The sequence below is a fragment of the Amblyraja radiata genome, chromosome 17, assembly GCF_010909765.2.
Source record: "Amblyraja radiata isolate CabotCenter1 chromosome 17, sAmbRad1.1.pri, whole genome shotgun sequence".
In the NCBI taxonomy this organism is placed as follows: domain Eukaryota; kingdom Metazoa; phylum Chordata; class Chondrichthyes; order Rajiformes; family Rajidae; genus Amblyraja; species Amblyraja radiata.
In genome coordinates, this window is record NC_045972.1 from 36677399 (window position 1) to 36695746 (window position 18348).

Here is an 18348-nt window from a genome sequence, read left to right on the forward strand (position 1 = left end):
GTGCAACCAATATATCTGCAGCCTCACAGCACCAGAGGCCTGGGTTTGATCCTGACCTCTCTTCCTATTTGCATGGAGTTTGCACATTCTCCCTACAACTATGTTTTTATCTTCTCAGTGCACTGGTTTCCTTCCATATCGCAGACAGACAAGCTTCACCACACGAATCTCAGGGCTGGAAGAGTTAAATTATAAGGGCACGTTGCATAAACCTGACTACTTTTACTTTGTGTACAGTACAAAGGGGCAGTGATCAGATTGGAACAGATGCCATCACGCAAACTGAGCAAGGATGGGAACAGTCTCAAAATTCGAGAGTGTGAATAGGAACAAATTCTGAACAGAAATGTGGAAATTTGGACTCCTTTCCCCAAACAGCCACAAGGACGGTTACTGGGTCAGTTGAAGGTTTTGAATAGGAGATGGATGTTCGTTTTGTTAGGCATGATAACCTGACAAATGGGTAGAGCTGTACAAATTGAACAAAGGGATAGGTTAACTACAATCCAGTTAAACATCAACAGAAGGCGTTCCATAGTCTACTCCTAGTCACTGTCAGCTCATAAACAGAAATACTTCTGAACTATATTACTAAACTATATTACTATTACTCTGAATATATGAGGCAACCTTAAACGGACAATCATTTACTGAACCTAAATTTCAAGCGACACGTTCAGATCCAAAGAAAGACTTAGGGGAAAAATTGTAAATAGAATGAAAAACATAAGAGGGCAATGGGAATAGGGAATAGTTCGAAAGGTTTTTTAAACTATTCCCCCTACCCACTCCCCGCCCAAACCAAGTACAACATCGTAGTAAATCTGCTCCTGCAATCTACAGTGCATTCAGGAAGTATACAGACCCCTTCACTTTTTCCATATTTTGTTATGTTACAGTCTTATTTTAAAATGGATTAAATTCTTTTTTTTTAATCGTCAATCTACACACAATACCCCAGAATGAAGTAGCAAAAACAGGTGTTTAGAAATATTTGCAAAGTAATTGAGAAGAAATAACTGAAATAATACTTTGCTATGACACTCAAAATTGAGCTTAGGTTCATCCTGTTTCCATTGATTATCCTTGAGATGTTTCTACAACTTGATTGGAGTCCACCAGTGGTAAATTAAATTGATTGGACATGATTTGGAAAGGCACACACTTGTCTATATGAGGTCCCACAGTTGACAGTGCATGTAATGGAAAAACCAAGCCATGAAGACGAAGGAATTGTCCGTAGACCTCCGAGACAGGATTGTGTCGAGACACTGATCTGGGGAAAGGTATAAAATAATTTCTGCTGTATTGCAGGTCTCGAAGAGCACAGTGGCCTCCGTCATTCTTAAATGAAAGAACTTTGGACCCACTGGGACTCTTCATAGAGCTGGCTGCCCAGCCGAACCGAGCAATTGGGGAGTAGGGCCTTGGTCAGGGAGGTGACTAAGAACCCGATGGTCACTCTGACAGAGATGGGAGAACCTTCCAGAAGGACAACTATATCTGCAGCACTCCACCAATCAGGCCTTTATAGTAGAGTGGCCAGACGGAAGCCACTCCTCAGTAAAAGGCACATGGCAGCCCGCTTGGAGTTTGCCAAAAGGCACCTAAAGGACTCTCAGACCATGAGAATCAAGATTCTCTGGTCTGATGAAGCCAAGATTGAACTCTTTGGCCTGAATGCCAAGCATCACATCTGGAGGAAACCAGGCACCGCTCATCACCTGGCCAATACCATATCTACGGTGAAGCATGGTGGTGGCAGCATCATGCTGTGGAGATGTTTTTCAGCGGCAGGAACTGGGAGTCTAGTCAGGATCGAGGGAAAGATGAACGGCGCAAAGTACAGAGAGATCCTTGATGAAAACCTGCTCCAGAGCATTCTGGACCTCAGACTGGGGCGGAGGTTCACCTTCCAACAGAACAACGTCCCGAAGCACACAGCCAAGACAACAAAGGAGTGGCTTCGTGACAAGTCTGTGAATGTCCTTGAGTGGCCCAGCCAGAGCCCAGACTTGAACCCGATCGAACATCTCTGGGGGGACCTGAAAATAGCTGTGCATCAACGCTCCAATCCAACTTGACGGAGCTTGAAAGGATCTGCAGAGAAGAATGGGAGAAATTACCCAAATACAGGTGTGCCAAGCTTGTAGCACCATACCCAAGAAGACTTGAGGCTGTAATCGCTGCGAAAGGTGCCTCAACAAAGTACTGAGTAAAGGGTCTGAATACTTATGTAAATGTGATATTTCAGTTATTTCTTTTTAATTACTTTGCAAAAATTTCTAAACACCCGTTTTCGCTTTTTTATTGTGGGGTATTGTGTGTAGATTGATGATTTAAAAAAAAAAAAAAGAATTTAATCCATTTTAGAGTAAGGCTGTAACGTAACAAAATGTGGAAAAAGTGAAGGGGTCTGAATACTTTCTGAATGCACTGTAAATAACTCTGTTATTGAAATGGTATGTTTTTGGTAGGGATTTGGTTCATTTTCTTTCAAAGGGAACAATATTTGGCACGAGAAGAACAGAACTTAACAGTTAAAGCGAACATCACCAGTAATCTGGGGACATCACTCAGGGCGAAGGGGACCACGTATTCCTGAGTGTCAAACTGGGAGAGTGACAACTCTTCAATCACCATTACTAAAGATTTGATTTGTACCAATCTATTTAATTCACCACTCAGTACCGTTGATCTGATTTCTAATGCTAAGACTAAGTTGGAACTTTGTCTTCTGCCTGCAACCAAGATTGAGGACCAGTTATGGTGCATATTTGGCCTGCTCAATCCACATCAGAAAACCCCCTCATCCATATATTAAGATGATACTTTTCTCATTGTTTTCGATTTGCACATAAGTATGTTGTAATTACTACTCCAGGAATAACTATACTTGCATCCCTGAAGGATCCCACCTTTAGAAGCTCAGTGCCCCACCCAGACTGTAGACGTGCAATTAATTCAAAGAAGCTGGAAACCGGCAGATAGAGTGACGCTGGTCCTGCTACTGCCCTTGTGGTGTTAATTTTCTAAAGTGAGAGTGGAATGATTTGTCCTGGCTCCATGTACAAGCTGAATTTATGCAGCTGTCCAAATGGCAGGAGACCCCACCCCCCCTCTAACCTCCCTGGCAGGGATCAAAGGAATGCAGGAACAAGACAATGGGGGAGGGGGAGGGGGGGGGGGGACATGCCCTAAGTGGGGAATTTGGTTCAGCAGCTCCACAAAGTGTCCATGTGCCAGTGGGCCTGTGAGCTGCGTGTCTCTGGACACATCTCCTCTGAGGTCTACCGAAGCTTTAGTCTGGGGCTGGTAATGCTCCAGTGCCTGAGGACGCACAGCAGAGGACTGGCCTCTAGACAGACAACGTACTGACAGAGAGAGACTAACTCACATACCACTGACCAGCAGTGCAAGCAGAAAGTGACAAGTGTGTAAAACACACGGGCACACAGAAAGTTAGCATCAAACCAGCTCACTAACCTGCTTCACTCACATTTCAACCTGTGGTAAGTGATAGAGATATTTCTCGGATACCACGTAAAATGCTGTAGTGTAATTGCCTGTTATAGGAGGATGGTGTTAAATTATCACCTTGAAATGTCAAAGTACTGTTTCGGTTACTTTGAGAAGAATACTGAGCGAGTATTTCAAAACTATGATTGGCATTGCTTTTTGGAAGGTTTGGTGAATGTTGCATCAAAAGCAATCGTATATTTTTGTAAAGAAAAGGAGTGACTTAAAAGGAATAAGATTATGTTATGCAGGTGATATCATGAACTGTCTGGCAGCACGAGATCTATTGGTTATAAGAGGTCGATCATAATGAATCTAAGGACTTAGTAAGGACCGGCTCTTTGCCATTGCCGACTCCCTCTACCCTTCTCTGGATTCTCTGGTCCTCGGGGGCAGGCAGGGTCCAGGCTTGGAGGATTCCCTCTTCAGGCGGGTGTCCCGGTAGGCGTGCCAAGCCTGCTGCTAGGGTACTTGGGGCCAAGGCCCAACAGTCCTTGCATTCCCGGCAAATCCCTTCTAAAGTCAACATCAGCTCTTTGGTCTGGCTAACATCGAGAGCAATGATTGGTGTTCTGGCACCATTCAATCAGATTTTCAACCTCCCTCCTGTACTCTTGAGGCGTCATTACCTGTCATTCAACAATGGTGACATCGGCAGCTAATTTAAAGATTGCGTTGAGGATGTGTTTGGCTAGGCAGTCATAGGTATAGAATGAGTAGAGAAGGGGACTGAGCAGGTAGTCTTGAGGTGCCCCTGTGTCGATGATTATTAGGGGAGAAGTGTAGTTGCTAATTTGCACTGATTGCAGTCTATTGATGAGGACGTTGAGGATCGACATACATGGAGCAGAGTCACAGTACTCTGAGTTTAATGACCAGTTTGGAGGCGATGATGATGTTGAACGTACTCGATGAACAACAGCCTGATGTACATGTTCTTATTGTCCAAGTGGTCCAGTGCAGAGTCTAGAGCCAGCGAGATCATATCCCCTTTTAATCTGTGTGCCGTTACATAGAAACTAGGTGCAGGAGGAGGCCATTCGGCCCTTCGAGCCAGCACCGCCATTCGTTGTGATCATGGCTGATAATACATGAATTATAGTATCCCTTTGTTCCCTTTCGTAATCAATCTTTGATCAATCGTTGTTGCATAGACATAGCAAATGAACCTCAACAACCTTCTTGGGTAAAGAACTCTGAAAAACCCTCTTGAGATCACCTTCATAACAATCACATTCACAAACCTTTATCATGAAAATAAACTGAAAGTGGCTGTTTAATTTCTTTGCCACTTCCCTATTCCCCAATATAATTTCTTCTTTTTCTATCTGTAAGGAGTTCACACAACCTTTTGTTAATCTTTTACTTCTTACATATCTATAGAATATTTGACAGTCTTTCTTACTTTGTTTTATATTCCTGTTAAGGGGGAAACATTCTCTCTTAATAATGTTTTGGTCTTCCTTTGCAGAAATTGAAAATCTCCCAATTCTCAGACTTGCTGCTCTTTTTGGCAATACTATAAGCCTTTTCCTTTTATCTAAATTTATCTTTAACTTCCTTTCTTCGCCACTAGTCGATTTCCCCTTTTGCAATTTCATGCCTTAAAGGGATATATATTCGCAGTAAACTACATATTCATTTGTAAACTGTTTAAGAAGGAACTGCAGATGCTGGAAAATCGAAGGTAAATAAAAATGCTGGAGAAACTCAGCAGGTGCGGCAGCATCTATGGAGCGAATCCATAGATGCTGCCTCACCCGCTGAGTTTCTCCAACATTTTTGTCTACCTTCATTTGTAAACTGTAAGCCATTGCTTGTTTACCATAACATTTTTTAAATTTCATTTTCCCATTCTACTGGAGCCAGCACAATCCTGGTGCAGTTCTTTGTTTAGAGTTAACATAGAAACATAGAAAATAGGTGCAGGAGTAGGCCATTCGGCCCTTTGAGCCAGCACCGCCATTCAATATGATCATGGCTGATCATCCAAAATCAGTACCCCTTTTCCTGCTTTCTCCCCTTATCCCTTGATTGCGTTAGCCCAAAGAGCTATATCTAACTCTCTCTTGAATACATCCAGTGAATTGGCCTCCACTGTCTTCTGTGGCCGACAGTTCCACACTTCCACAGAGAATTAAGACACTAGGTGTCAATTGGACTGAATCATTTTCAGTCTTAATCTGAAGTCCCATCACATGTTAATGTAGCGTGCCTACCCGCAGGGCAGCGACGCCTCCTTCCAGCCCTGTGCTTGTACCAAAGGGGATGATGGGGAGGTCGTTCGCCCAACATATTGCAGCCAGTCTGCTGACCTGCTCCACATTCTGTGGCCACACCACGATATCTGGAGGTTTGCACCTTCACATACAAAGGAATATTGTTGGTAACACGTGGATTCAGCACATCAATATTCCAAATACAAGACATACTAACATTGAACATAGATTGGAACAGCACTGGCACAGGTCCTTCAGACCACAATGTCTGTGCTGCCGAACATGATGCCAAATTAAACAAATCTCCTCTGCCCCCTCCATATTTCACCATTCCATGCATATCCAGGTGCCTATCCAAAAGCCTCTAAATGCCACTATCGTATCTGCATCAACCACTGCCCCTGGCAGCCTGTTCCAAGCACACATCACTCTGCGTCAAAAAGCTCTCCACTCATCTCTTTTAGACCTTGCCCCTCTCACCTTGAAGCTGTGCCCTCTGGTCTTTGACATTTCTACCCTGGGAAAAAGGTTCTGACTGTCTACCCTATCCATGCCTCATTTATATCATTTTATAACTTATTTCCCCTCCGCCTCCAATGTTCCAGAGACAATTATAGAAAAATATAATTTATTTGGAGAAATATATTGATGATCATTTAATTTAAAAGGGGGTTAGATTCTGCTTTGTGAAATCCGAACAATCCATCAATCTTTATGTAGACCCAGAACTGATTATCGTATCAGCCGTCCAAACCTTAACATCTACCAACCTTCTTAATTATTCTAATATTTCCCATCTTTTGCTCAGCTTTAATTTTTGTGTGGCTTCACGTTATAAGTGTTGAACAAATAGAATTGATGTTACAATGTCCTTTAGTCCATAAGAAGACTAGCTTGAAGATCCAGACCTGGAATTGGGGTCACGTTGTGGTCATTTGGCAGAGACATCAAATAAACGCAGCATAGACCAACATCCCATTCCCAAGTCCCATTTGACAAACAACTGGATCCAGCTACATCATAGGTTTACTGGGGGTTTTGGAAAAGCAAGAGGAAGAGACGAAGGACTTGGAATTATTCATTGTCGTTCATGATCGTAGGTTACACAAAGCACCTCCGAGCTAATGCAACACAACCGAGTTGACAATACTGTTGTAATGTTTGTAGTCAAGTCACCAGCTTTTGTATTGCAAGGTCCTAGAAAGAGAAATAGCTAATTCAAAGTCTTTCAGTCACTTTGGTTGAGTGATATGTATGGGTGAGGGAAAGTACTATCATGGGGTCTTCCATGGTCACTTTGGCTGAATGAATGTCCCCAAGTTTAGTTTAGATTGCTATTGAAGATAAAAACAGTTTTCATTTGGTCAGAGTGAACTGGATGTGAGAAGACAAATGGCTGTCCCTGATACTTTAGAAGCAAGTGGCTTAAATGAATGTCTTCCCAAGTCTGGTTTTGCCAGGATCACTTAATGGCCAATGTAAACAACACTGCATGTCACTGGAAACAACCTCTAAGTCACAGTGTGTGGTAAAACCAGAATCATAGGTACTGTCCTAACATATACGATCATAAGTAAAACTAAAGGGGAATGTCGCATCTCCCACTTGATTCATCGTATTATAGAACGAAGATAGACACAACATGCTGGAGTAACTCAGCGGGACAGGCAGCATCTCTGGAGAGAAAGAATGGGTGACGTTTTGGGTTGAGACTGAAGTTCAGGCAGAGGAAGGGTCTCGACCCGAAACGTCACCCATTCCTTCTCTCCAGAGATGCTGCCTGTTCAGGATGCTTGCAACCAGGAGCTCCAACATGCCCTGGTGGACTGAGCACAAACTCAATAAGCAGTCGCCTACTCTACTCTTGATTCCACTGATGTAGGTAGGGGTGGCGACATTGAGAGGACCAAATGTATTGGAGGAGATTGGTAGAGATGCAAGTAAACCTATGTTTCACATGGAAGGTCTGTCGGGGACCCTGAGGGAGGGAGGTGTAAGGACAAGTGTTGCATATCCGGTGGTTGTAGGGTCAGTGCCTGGGAAGAGGAAAGGGTGTGAGGAGCGAATCAAGGGGGCCAAATTAATGGTGGCACAGTGGTGCAGCATGAGAGTTGCTGCCTCACAGCGCCGGGCCCCTGGGTTAAATCCTGATTATTGTACGCTCTTCCTCATTCTTTGTACGTTCTCCCTGTGAATGTGTGTGTTTACTCCAGGTGCTCCAGTTTCCTCCAACATTCTAAAGACGTACAGGTTTGTAGGTTAATTGGCTTCTGTAAATTGCCCCTAGTGTGTCGGATGTGAAAGTGGGATGACAGAGAACTAGTGCACGGGTGATTGGTGGCCAGCGTGGACCGGTAGCGAAAGAGCCTGTTTCCACGTTGCATCTCTAAGTTGTGGTGGGAGAGGTCTCTGCAGAAGGCAGAAAGGGGTGGGGACATGAAGATGAGATCAGGGGCAGGATCGCTTCTAATTTTGTCTGTGTCCCACCCAACCCAAAGTCATTTGCAGGAAAATGGGATCAAAAAGACCTGCTGTGCTGCACATTTGACAGGACTGAGAAGACGGGAGTTAAAACTGAACACCTCAACTGAACTTAGATAAAGTGCTGAACCAACCCAATCCCAGTGTTGTGTCAGCTGATGGACTCGAACAGACCTGAAACTGATACACAATGTGGGCTTGGGTATCCACCCTCTGCCAAATGCTGCTCGATGTCTCTCCTATGAGGCTCCTTGGGGTATTTCCAATGCTAAAGGGGCTGTATCAACATTAGCCAAGAATCACACAAAGCATCTGACTTCCCAGCAACCATAAACCTTTCAATTTACAAATTCCAGTAAATTAAGATTTAAGAGGAGCTCTAAAACCACAATATTTTTCCAAAATGAAAGCTCAAACTCCTACCCGTGGTATGATTCATCTTTTCCATGCTGCTCCAGGACGGCACTTGATGTGGAAATGTTGTCAGCTCCTGCTACAGCGCTCAGAGCATCTGTAACGACCCTATTCATACATCTCTGAAGAGAAAGAGTAGAGCATTCAGACAAAACATTGCAAAATTAATTGGCCCCTATGTTTGTCCTTTGAAAAAAAAAGATTTGTTTTCCCCCACTTCACTCTTTCATTGGGTCGGCAATATGTGGGTAGAATTTTCTTCTCTCCTATGGTGGCATGGCGGCGCAGCAGTAGAGTTGCTGCCTTGCAGCGCCAGAGACCCGGGTTCAATCCTGACTACAGGTGCTGTCTGTATGGAGTTTGTACGTTCTCTCCATGCGTAACATGGTGCAACAGAACTCTGAAAAGAAATTGTTTCAGGACCTGGTGAGGGGGGAGGAAAAATACGAAGTTGGTATATCCCTTTCAGCTCTGTTTTCTACTTTTAATATAGCTTCTGTTTCTTTTTCTCTTTTTTCTTTTCTATGGCTTACTTCTTAACTTTTTTTACTAACTCTTCGTGCCCAAGGGTCTTTTCTCTTGATCACTTTTTCACACACTCACGATTCTATCTCACTTTCTTTACCTTTCTTTCTTTTTATAGCTTAAAAAATGAAGTGGTACAAGAAATGTATTGTTACCTTTGGCATATAATATTGTAATGTACTCTACTTCTAATAAATAAAAATTTTTAAAAACCAAAAAAAAAACATGCGTTTATATTTTCTCCGGGATCTTCAGTTTCCACCGACACTCCAAAGACGTACAGTCTTGTAGGTCAATTGGCTTGGTATAATTGTAAATTGACCCTAGTGTGTGTAGGATAGTGTTAATGAGCGGGGACCTCTGGTCAGTGCACTCAGTGGGCCAAAGGGCCTGTTTTTTAGCTCTTTCTCTAAATAGAGGTTACATTGCCCAGTGTGCAACTAAATAATCTACAAACCATGTTCAGTGTGTTGATGCCAGCTGCCATGGTGCTCAAGATTGTGGAAAGGAAAGGGGATGGCGGTGGGAACTCCAGTATACAGTCATTTCTACCCAATTCCAGATTATGGCTTGTGAAGTCTGCATCAGTGACATCTGAACTGCATCAACTGATCAGGCCACTGGGTCCATCATTTGGACTCGAATGCCAAATGGCACCTCGTATTCCTGCATCCCAGTCTCCACAAAAAAAAAAATACAAAAAGCTGCAGTAACTCAGCAGGTCGGGCAGCATCTCTGGAGCATACATTATTATCACATGACATGTCACGGTGAAATTCTTTGTTTTGCAGACCACACACAAGGTATGCAGAGTCGTCACAAGGAGGGTGCTGACAGTTACAAAGTATACAATGTCTCTCTTGCACTATCACAGACTTGTTTTTTTAATTGTGTTTTGCACTAATATCTTGTTTGTTGCAGTCATTTTTCTTTAAGAAATGTTGTGCAATTTAGGTATAATTTATGTGTGTTTGTTGAGTTTTTGTGCCTTTGATTCTGCCAGAAGCAAGTATTTTCAATGTACCTGCATCTCACCGTACTTGTGCATTTGAAAGTAAATTCAAGTTATGTATTGAGGTATAACAGCCAAAACCAGTAAGAAAATGTTAAACTTGTAAATTAGACTGGGGATCACCAGGCTGCAGCCAAGAATGAAGGGGTTACATTTCTGCACCAGGATTACTTTTGTTCATTGTAATTGATTAAATTAACTGATACATGCCTTCAAAACAATGGGACTAAATGCCCGGTGGGTACAAACTAATGAGCATTTGGACCATGGGAGGTCTACTGTTGAGAGGGTTCTGATTCAAGCTCAGCACTTTCCTTCCAACTCGTGTTGAGAGTACTGCTTGGAGAAAACAGTACATGTACACAGAAATAGTAGAGAAGAAAACATTAAGGGACAAACTAATAACACAGGGAGAAAATTAGAAAGTGGCAGAAACTAAATCAACAAGAAGTTGAGGTGAGAATTCAAAACGTTTATGCAAAAACTGGAAGAGAAACAGTGACAAATATATTTCAAAGCAGTTGTAAGTTTTAAGCGATAAGATGATGAAGGCAAATATAAATAATAGCAGTTGTATTATGTTAAACTTTAATTTTTTTAAATAATACAATGTAGAGGAATATTAATTCAATGTCCATGTCCAATGTTGATATTATAAATATGAGAAATTGATTCATGCATTTTAATATGGCTGAGTTAATTTGCATGTAATCTCTATTAATACGTTTTTGTGATTTTCATTATAATTTTTACATGCAAATTAATTCAAGCCACAAAAAGCAAACTAACTCCAAGCCACAAAACAATGTGGTAAAGGAAATGAGAGAGTAGACACATTAAATTTAGCAAGGACACAAAACTAAAATTAAGTTATGTACTTCACTTTGTCATGTACCATATTTCCCCTTTCCTATCCTCATCTAAAAGCGCTGACTCCTAGCTGAAGGTACAGATTCACTGGTCACTTAACCAGACATAATTCCTTACATATGAATCCTGAAGATTAGCGTGGCCTGTCTGTTCATTCAGGGAATGCATCATGAGAAAGATCAGATTGCATCCACCCCATTCTAGTGAAAATAACCCCTCTCCCCATTCCTGGGAGCTCAAACCAGAATGAATCTGGCTGGAGACTAAATCACAATGTTGACCAAACCTGGAATTTGCCATGCCTTATGTAACACTGGATATACCCCCAACAACTTAAACATTGTTGAATCCTTTTTGTAGGCAAAGTTTGGTACAATACTGCTTGTAAATAAAAATCACGACAATTCATAAGCATTGCCTGGGTGTTTTAGCCATTCAGTATACGAGTTCCAGCTGTGACTTTCTTATGTGTTTACAAACACTTTAATTTATTAAATAGCAACAGCTGGGATATTTTAAGCGCTTACATGTTAATTTAAAAAAAATATTTGGGTTTATTTTTATGAAACTATTATTTTGTTGCACAAGTCCTGGACTCAAAACATTTTCCAGCTTAAATTATTTTGAAATGATTTCTGTGGTAGGCAGCTTGTTTGCATTAGATAATGGGAAGATGAACTACACAAGAAGTTCCAGCGACCACAAACAGTTAACCTTGCTGACAATAGTGGTTCTGTTGCTGTTAGTGGCTATAATGCAACCACATCACAGAGCGATCAGGGAGAGGGATTATATTTGTGAGTTGTCGTTGAGGCCAAATTACAATCACAGTGAACTGCATTTATTTTTTACCCTAACTAAAAATAACTGACACCCAAGCTGTGATTTGACACAGAATGGTTTCAACTTCACGGGAAAGGGAGCTGGTCATTTAGTCCTTTGAGTCTATGCCATCCATCATTCGGTAAGGTCAGAGCAGATCCTTTAGCACAATGCCATCTTCCTGCAAATACATGTACAATCCTTGATTCCCTGAGCATCTACAAATCTATTACTCTCCTTCTTGAGTGTCCTCAGAAGTTGACAATTTTCGTTCCTCTGAGGTTGACTCATAAAGGTTTAATACCAGCAGTTGCTCACTTCAGTTCTCAGTGATGAAACCCTTATTCCAGTCCCCAGGACGTGAAATACACTCCCATTATATAATTGGTCAAATGCCTTAAGAATTTGTTAAGATTGCATCTCATTTTTCCTTATTATTACATTATTGATTATTATATATATCCAAGGGTAGGTGAGTATTAAATGTATAAAAGAGTTGATAACATGATAGAGATAGAGCGAGAGAGAGAAAGAGAGAGAGAAAGGTAGAGAGAGAGAGAGAAGAGGTAAAGACAGGTAAATAAGGGGAATGTTCTTGCTTTCCTGAGCCAGTGTAAACCAGATGGACAATAGCCTTCTGCCCTGCAATAAAATAAGAAACTTGAATTCTGGAAGATGACAGCCAGTGTTAATTCCACAACTGGTGCTGATGTAAAGACCAGAGAATTTGACCATTTTTTTTGTTCCATTAATTTTAAACCAACACTCACTTTAATTGGGAGTTGGTGCCTGAACTATCCCGCGTTGGCTCGGCAGTTGGAAACTAATTTAGTGCTGTAGTTATGTTACATCTGTTAAGCAGCATCAGTCAATGTCAAAGCACTCTTCCCCACTGGTACACGCCGAATGTTTTTCTTTTCTTTACAAAGTCGGTGCTTGTAGTTTGTCGCCTGTTGAATGGTTAATTCGCCAATATTGTACTTTCAACCTTTTACCCAACTAGAGTAACAGTAAACAACTATTAATTTAATATAAATGCACGACTAAACCTTGGATTTAAAAGTGAATTGACTGAACTCGAATTGACCTCTGTGGAGTAGTTTCGATATATGTATAAATAAATGGATTGTAAAGCTGCGGGGCCTAGCCTGGGGTTGCGGTTCCAGTCTGCGTCTGGACGCGGGACAGCTTGGTTCATTCCCCCCGTGAGCTACACCCAGAAACGGCGAGGGGCTGCAGGGGCTGCAGAGGCCGCCGTGGGCGACGGGTCGACAGCCGCCACAGACCTCAGTGATGCTCCTCCTCCTCCTCCTCCGCCTGTACCTTGGGCTGAAGCCGGTGGTTTCTCCAGCCTGCAACACGTTTGAGAGCCGGGAAGGCGCGGAGCGGCGAGTGTAGGGCCATGGAGCAGACGCCGATACAAGACGGATACATTCTCACTTGATACACTGTCCACTGGATACAGTGCGCGGCCGCGCGCCCTCTCGCGCCTCTGGCAGTCACTGCAGCCACGTGCACCCGCGGGGCTCCCTCCCAGCGAGCACGTCTACCCCGGGTAGACACTGCAGTAATGCAACGGATCAAGCAGCATCTCTGGAGAAAAATAGGAATAGGAGACCCTTCTTCACACTGAGAGTCAGGGGAAGGAATTGATTGTAATCTCCCAACCCATTCTAGACACAAGGAACTGCAGATGCTGACATCTTGAGCAAAGTACAACATTTCTGGAGGAACCCAATGGGTAATGCATATCTGTGGAGGGAATGAAGAGACAACATTTTGGGTGGGGATCCAACCTGGTCCATCGTGGCCACAGGCAGCCCTCCTCTCCATTGAAAGCATCTACATGAGGAGCTGCCTCAAGAAGTCATCTATCATCAAGGATCCCCACCAACATCTTCTCACTGCTAACTTCAGGCAGAAGGTATAGAAGCCAAAGTCCCACACCACCAAGTTCAGGAACAGCAGTTTTCCTACAACTAAGTTCTTGAACCAACCAACATCACTCTAGCCACGTATTGACAATGGAACATCTTGGCCATCGAGGAGTGTCTCTAATATTGCCTCTACGCTCAAAGCATTAGATCTGAAATTCTTCTTTTATTCCAATGGCACCCGCCACTATTGTACGAGAGTTAATTAATTTGTATTGGTACTTATTCACTATAACAAGTACATGCTTGCAGTCTAAAGGAGTCAATATGCATAATGGTTATAACAACTAGAATTTAAAATGAGAATTTTTCTGTCATTAATCTGTGTGATAATTACTTCACCAGTCCCTCGAGTCATTTCTGAGCTCTCGCTCGATAAGACTTACACAGTGATGCTCACTTCTTCTTCGAAGAGCAGCAAACTCCTGTGCATCACCGTCAGTCCTTTTTTTTTAAAGTCTCCATTTCTATTGTCCTTGCTGTCCTGCACATCGATTTGTTTTGCAGCCTGTGGAAGATGTGATAGACTGCACTTCAGGGATGAAAGACAATTCTGATGAAAACAAACAAGGTATCTAAAAGTAGAACATTTCTTAGTTCAAAGGAATTTATCCCGGAATATTGTCGTTAGGTTGGAGAGGAGATACTTGAAGCAACTACACCTCGGGAAGAGATGGGAGTGAAAAGAATAAGTGAGGCGATGCCCATAACAAATAATTGGATTGTGTTAAATCCAATGAGAATAGTATATGGTTTTAGAAGGCAGAAATGGATCATTCAGGATAGTTCAGGGCCATTAGTCTTAGCCGTGACCAAATTTCCAGATTACAAAACATGGGATGAAGTCAGTGAAACTTGAACAGAAGGTCAAGGACTATCTCAGTTTAATTTAGTTTAGAGATACAGAGAGGAAACAGGCCCTTCGGCCCACCGAGTCCGCACTGACCAGCGATCCCCGAACATTGACACTATCCCACACAAACTAGGGACAATTTACATTTATACCAAGCCAATTAACCTACAAACTTGTACGTCTTTGGAGAGTGGGAGGAAACCGGAGCACCTGGAGAACATACGCAGGTATGGGGAGAACGTCCGAACTCCCTACAGACAGCTCCCATAGTCAGGATCGAACCCAGGTGTCTGGAGCTGTAAGACAGCAACTCTACCGCTGCGCCACCATGCCAGCCCAAATCCTGGCAATGTTCCGATAGGTAGATTGTGTTGGACTAACTTAGCCGAATATTCTTTTACCTGAATTGCAAACAACTTTCCGCTAATCTCCTTGACCTGCTGAGAGTTGCCGTATTTTCTGTTTTTATCCCTTTCCTTGCTGATGTACTTCATGCTTCACTGTCTACCTCTGTCTCTCCATGAGACTCTCCTTCACTGAAATTAAAGTGTGGCTTTTATTTATGCCTGGTTGTGTTAAACCACAATTTGGCTGCATCAGGAAGTAATCTTGCCCTTCTATTCATGTCAGCACCATTGAATGTTGCAACAGTGTAGCAGGTAATTCGGCCCATCATGGCTATAGTTGGTGGAGGTATCCAATCAATATTGCCACCTTGTTTATTGATTAAGAATCTGTGCATTGTTGATAAGACCAACATTTAAGCCCTTTTTCTAATTCCTGTTTGACAAGGAGGAGGAGAGCCACCATCTTAAACTGCTATGGTTTTTCTTCCCCCTGCACAACTGGTTAGTATTGGAACAATCTGGTCCATTCTTCTTTCTGTTCCAGCACATCAGTAAAATGTATTCTCCATCACAAATATTCTTTCAATGGAAATTCTGCTGGGGTGAAGTAGTTCAATATTCCAACAGAGGTTTCATTTAAAAATCCTTACAGTACCTGCTTCGTTAAGGGGTCTTGGGCACCTATTGGAAGCTGGGCATAAAAGGTACAAAGGTGTGTTTGAAACCATTCCACCTCACCACATTATTGATCTACCTAAAGCAAAGCTTTGACTGAAGAGGGCAGACACAGAGAAGTAGTTCCATGTAAGGTAGGTCCCATAAGTTTAATTTACAACCACTTGTAATGACTACCAATAAACATTAAACTTTGTATGCATTTCTAGAACAGGTTTTCTCAGCCTCAGATTTTCTCAGCCTTGATTACTCTTGCGAGCTGTTCAGGCACGTCGGTATGCATTTTTTTGACAGTGAGTACTTTGACTCATCAGCTTCTCTGGATCAGAATCCGAACTTGATCTGTTTACCAAACTGTGAGAAATTACCTTCACTGTTCGTGTGCCAGCATGTTCCATTTGTAACTTGGTCAATATCTTTGATCATAGAGTTACACAGCATGGAAATAGGCCCTTTGGCCCAAATCGTCCATGCTGACCGAGGTGTCTATCTGATCTTGTCCCACTTGCCTAAGTTTAGCCCATTCCTCTGAATGGGCTAAATGTACCTATGTACCTTGTCTATGTACCTCTCCAAATGTCTTTTACACATTATAATTGTACCCACTTCAGCTCATTCGATATACCCACCATCTGTGTGAAAAACCTGTCCTTCAGGTCCCTTTTAAATCTTTCTACTATTATCTTAAACATTACACCCTCTAGATTTACTTTCACCTACTCTATGGAAAAGGATAGTGGCCATCCACAGGACATCTAGACATCTCGGTATTGCAAAAGCTCCCTTGATTGCCAGATAATTAAACTTGTGGAACTTTTGTGGTCTCGGTTCTTCATCTGTGCAGCATTCCAGCAAAGAATTGTATTGAAGAAGTGTACACTCATATGCATAACACATAACTGGATCTTTCTAAGTTTGTGATGATCAAGGAAATAGTCCATTGTTTGGCTGTGCACTAGGTGATATGAGTTATACAGACAATGAAATTCAGCAAGACAGTGAAACTGGTATGATGACTAGGGTGGGGGAGGGACGGAGAGAGAGGGGATGCCAGGGTTACTTGAAGTTAGAGAAGTCAGTGCTCATACCTCTGGGGTGTAAGCTACCCAAGCGAAATATGAGGCTCTGTTCCTTCAATTTGTGTTTGGACTTAATCATTGCTTGCTTTAGCTGGGGTACATCCTCCATGTCTGAGCTGTCATGAGGCAATCCAGCCATTGTATTGTTACTCCTGTCTGCATTAAGGTCTCAGTATTCCAGATTGTCATAATCTTGAGTACTCAACAAGCAAATGAAGGGTTGAAAAAAATGATCCTCCCAATTGAAATTGAACTAAAGGTGTACCTTTACAAATGCCGCCTAAGCAAACTGCATCATAACTTCCTGACTCTTATACCCAATGTTCTTACAAATGAAGGCAAGCATACCATATGCCTTCTTTACCACTGTATCTACTTGTGTTGCCACTTTCAGCGAGTTATGGACTTGGACCCTATGTACGTCAATGCTGTTAAGTAATAGATTTCTCTTTTGAAGAAATGAATGGTGAACTTCAATGCCACTCCTTCACAAGTAACATAGCATTACAAGTTCAGATACAAAATGATAGGTATAGTGCATCCATCAGTAATTATATAATGGCTTTGAAGAATTATCCGTTGAGTTGAAACAATGGTGAATTTTTCCTAATGGAGCTTTGCGATGTAGGCCATTTTGTGGATTGACTTCATGAAACTATCCAACTCAAGTTCTTCCATGTGTCCAAGTTTACTTTTGAGAAAATAATACTATTATAGGTAGAATAGCTAATTTGCAATTCAAACTTGTTAGCATTGTTTGGTAGTCTGATACCAATGTTTTTTTGTCTCTTCCTTCGGGGGAATGCAACTTTTTCTTGTCGTATCCCCCTTCTCTGCCTCCGTCTGCGCTGAGGCCTAATGGCGGAGCTGGTGGTCTCCAATCTGCGACCGACCTCGAGGCTCCGGAGGCAGAGCTAACCAGGACTTACAACGCGAGGCTGGCCGACTTCGGGGCTGAGGCGGCGGCGGCCCAACTCGCTGATGCGGCGTTCCAGCTTTTGGCAGCGGCCCGGCACTGAGGCTGCGGGACTCGGAGCTGAGGCAGCGGGACGCGGAGCTGAGGCAGCGGGACGCGGAGCTGAGGCAGCGGGACTCGGAGCTGAGGCAGCGGTGGCCCGACTCGCTGAGGCAGCGGGACTCGGTGCTGAGGCAGCGGGACTTGGAGCTGAGGCAGCGGTGGCCCAACTCGGAGCGGAGACGGCGTTCCGGCTTTCGGCAGCGGCGACATCACCACGGAGGTCCGCTGGACTGGAGGGAGGCATCTTCGGCCTGGATCGCCTCAGCGCAGAGGGAGAACAAGGAGGGAAGAGACAGAGACTAAGACTTTTGCCTCCATCACAGTGAGGAGGTGCTTGGTGAACTCACTGTGGTGGATGTTAATTTGTGTTTATTGTATGTTTTGTTATTTATTATGGGATGGATGTGCTTGAGAGGCGTATGAGGAACAAGGTGCAGGTCATCCTGAAAAACCCCGGGCATCCCCTCCATGTAATTCTGGAGAGCCAAAAGAGCACTCGGAACAACAACCGGCTCCTCTCCCTGCCCTGTAGAACGGAGCGGTTCAGGAGATCCTTCACCCCTGCAGCCATTAGATTTTA

General features: G+C 43.0%; 1 protein-coding gene and 1 long non-coding RNA gene across 2 annotated transcripts in view; one reads left to right on the forward strand and one right to left on the reverse strand.

The window, feature by feature from the left end:
• Positions 1-13329, reverse strand: part of ldhd (lactate dehydrogenase D) — a 34357-nt gene extending 21028 nt beyond the window's left edge. The window contains exons 1-3 of the mRNA XM_033036166.1: positions 13186-13329; positions 8643-8755; positions 5739-5880 (exon numbers count right to left, since the gene is read on the reverse strand). Coding sequence (XP_032892057.1) covers positions 5739-5880; positions 8643-8755; positions 13186-13296 — 366 coding nt within the window. The 5' untranslated portion in view covers positions 13297-13329. The remainder of the gene's footprint in view (positions 1-5738; positions 5881-8642; positions 8756-13185) is intronic.
• On the forward strand, positions 12918-14247 carry LOC116982754. The gene is made up of 2 exons (XR_004414530.1): positions 12918-13021; positions 13073-14247. It is a non-coding gene; the product is annotated as an uncharacterized LOC116982754 (long non-coding RNA).
• The last annotated feature ends 4101 nt before the right edge of the window (positions 14248-18348 follow it).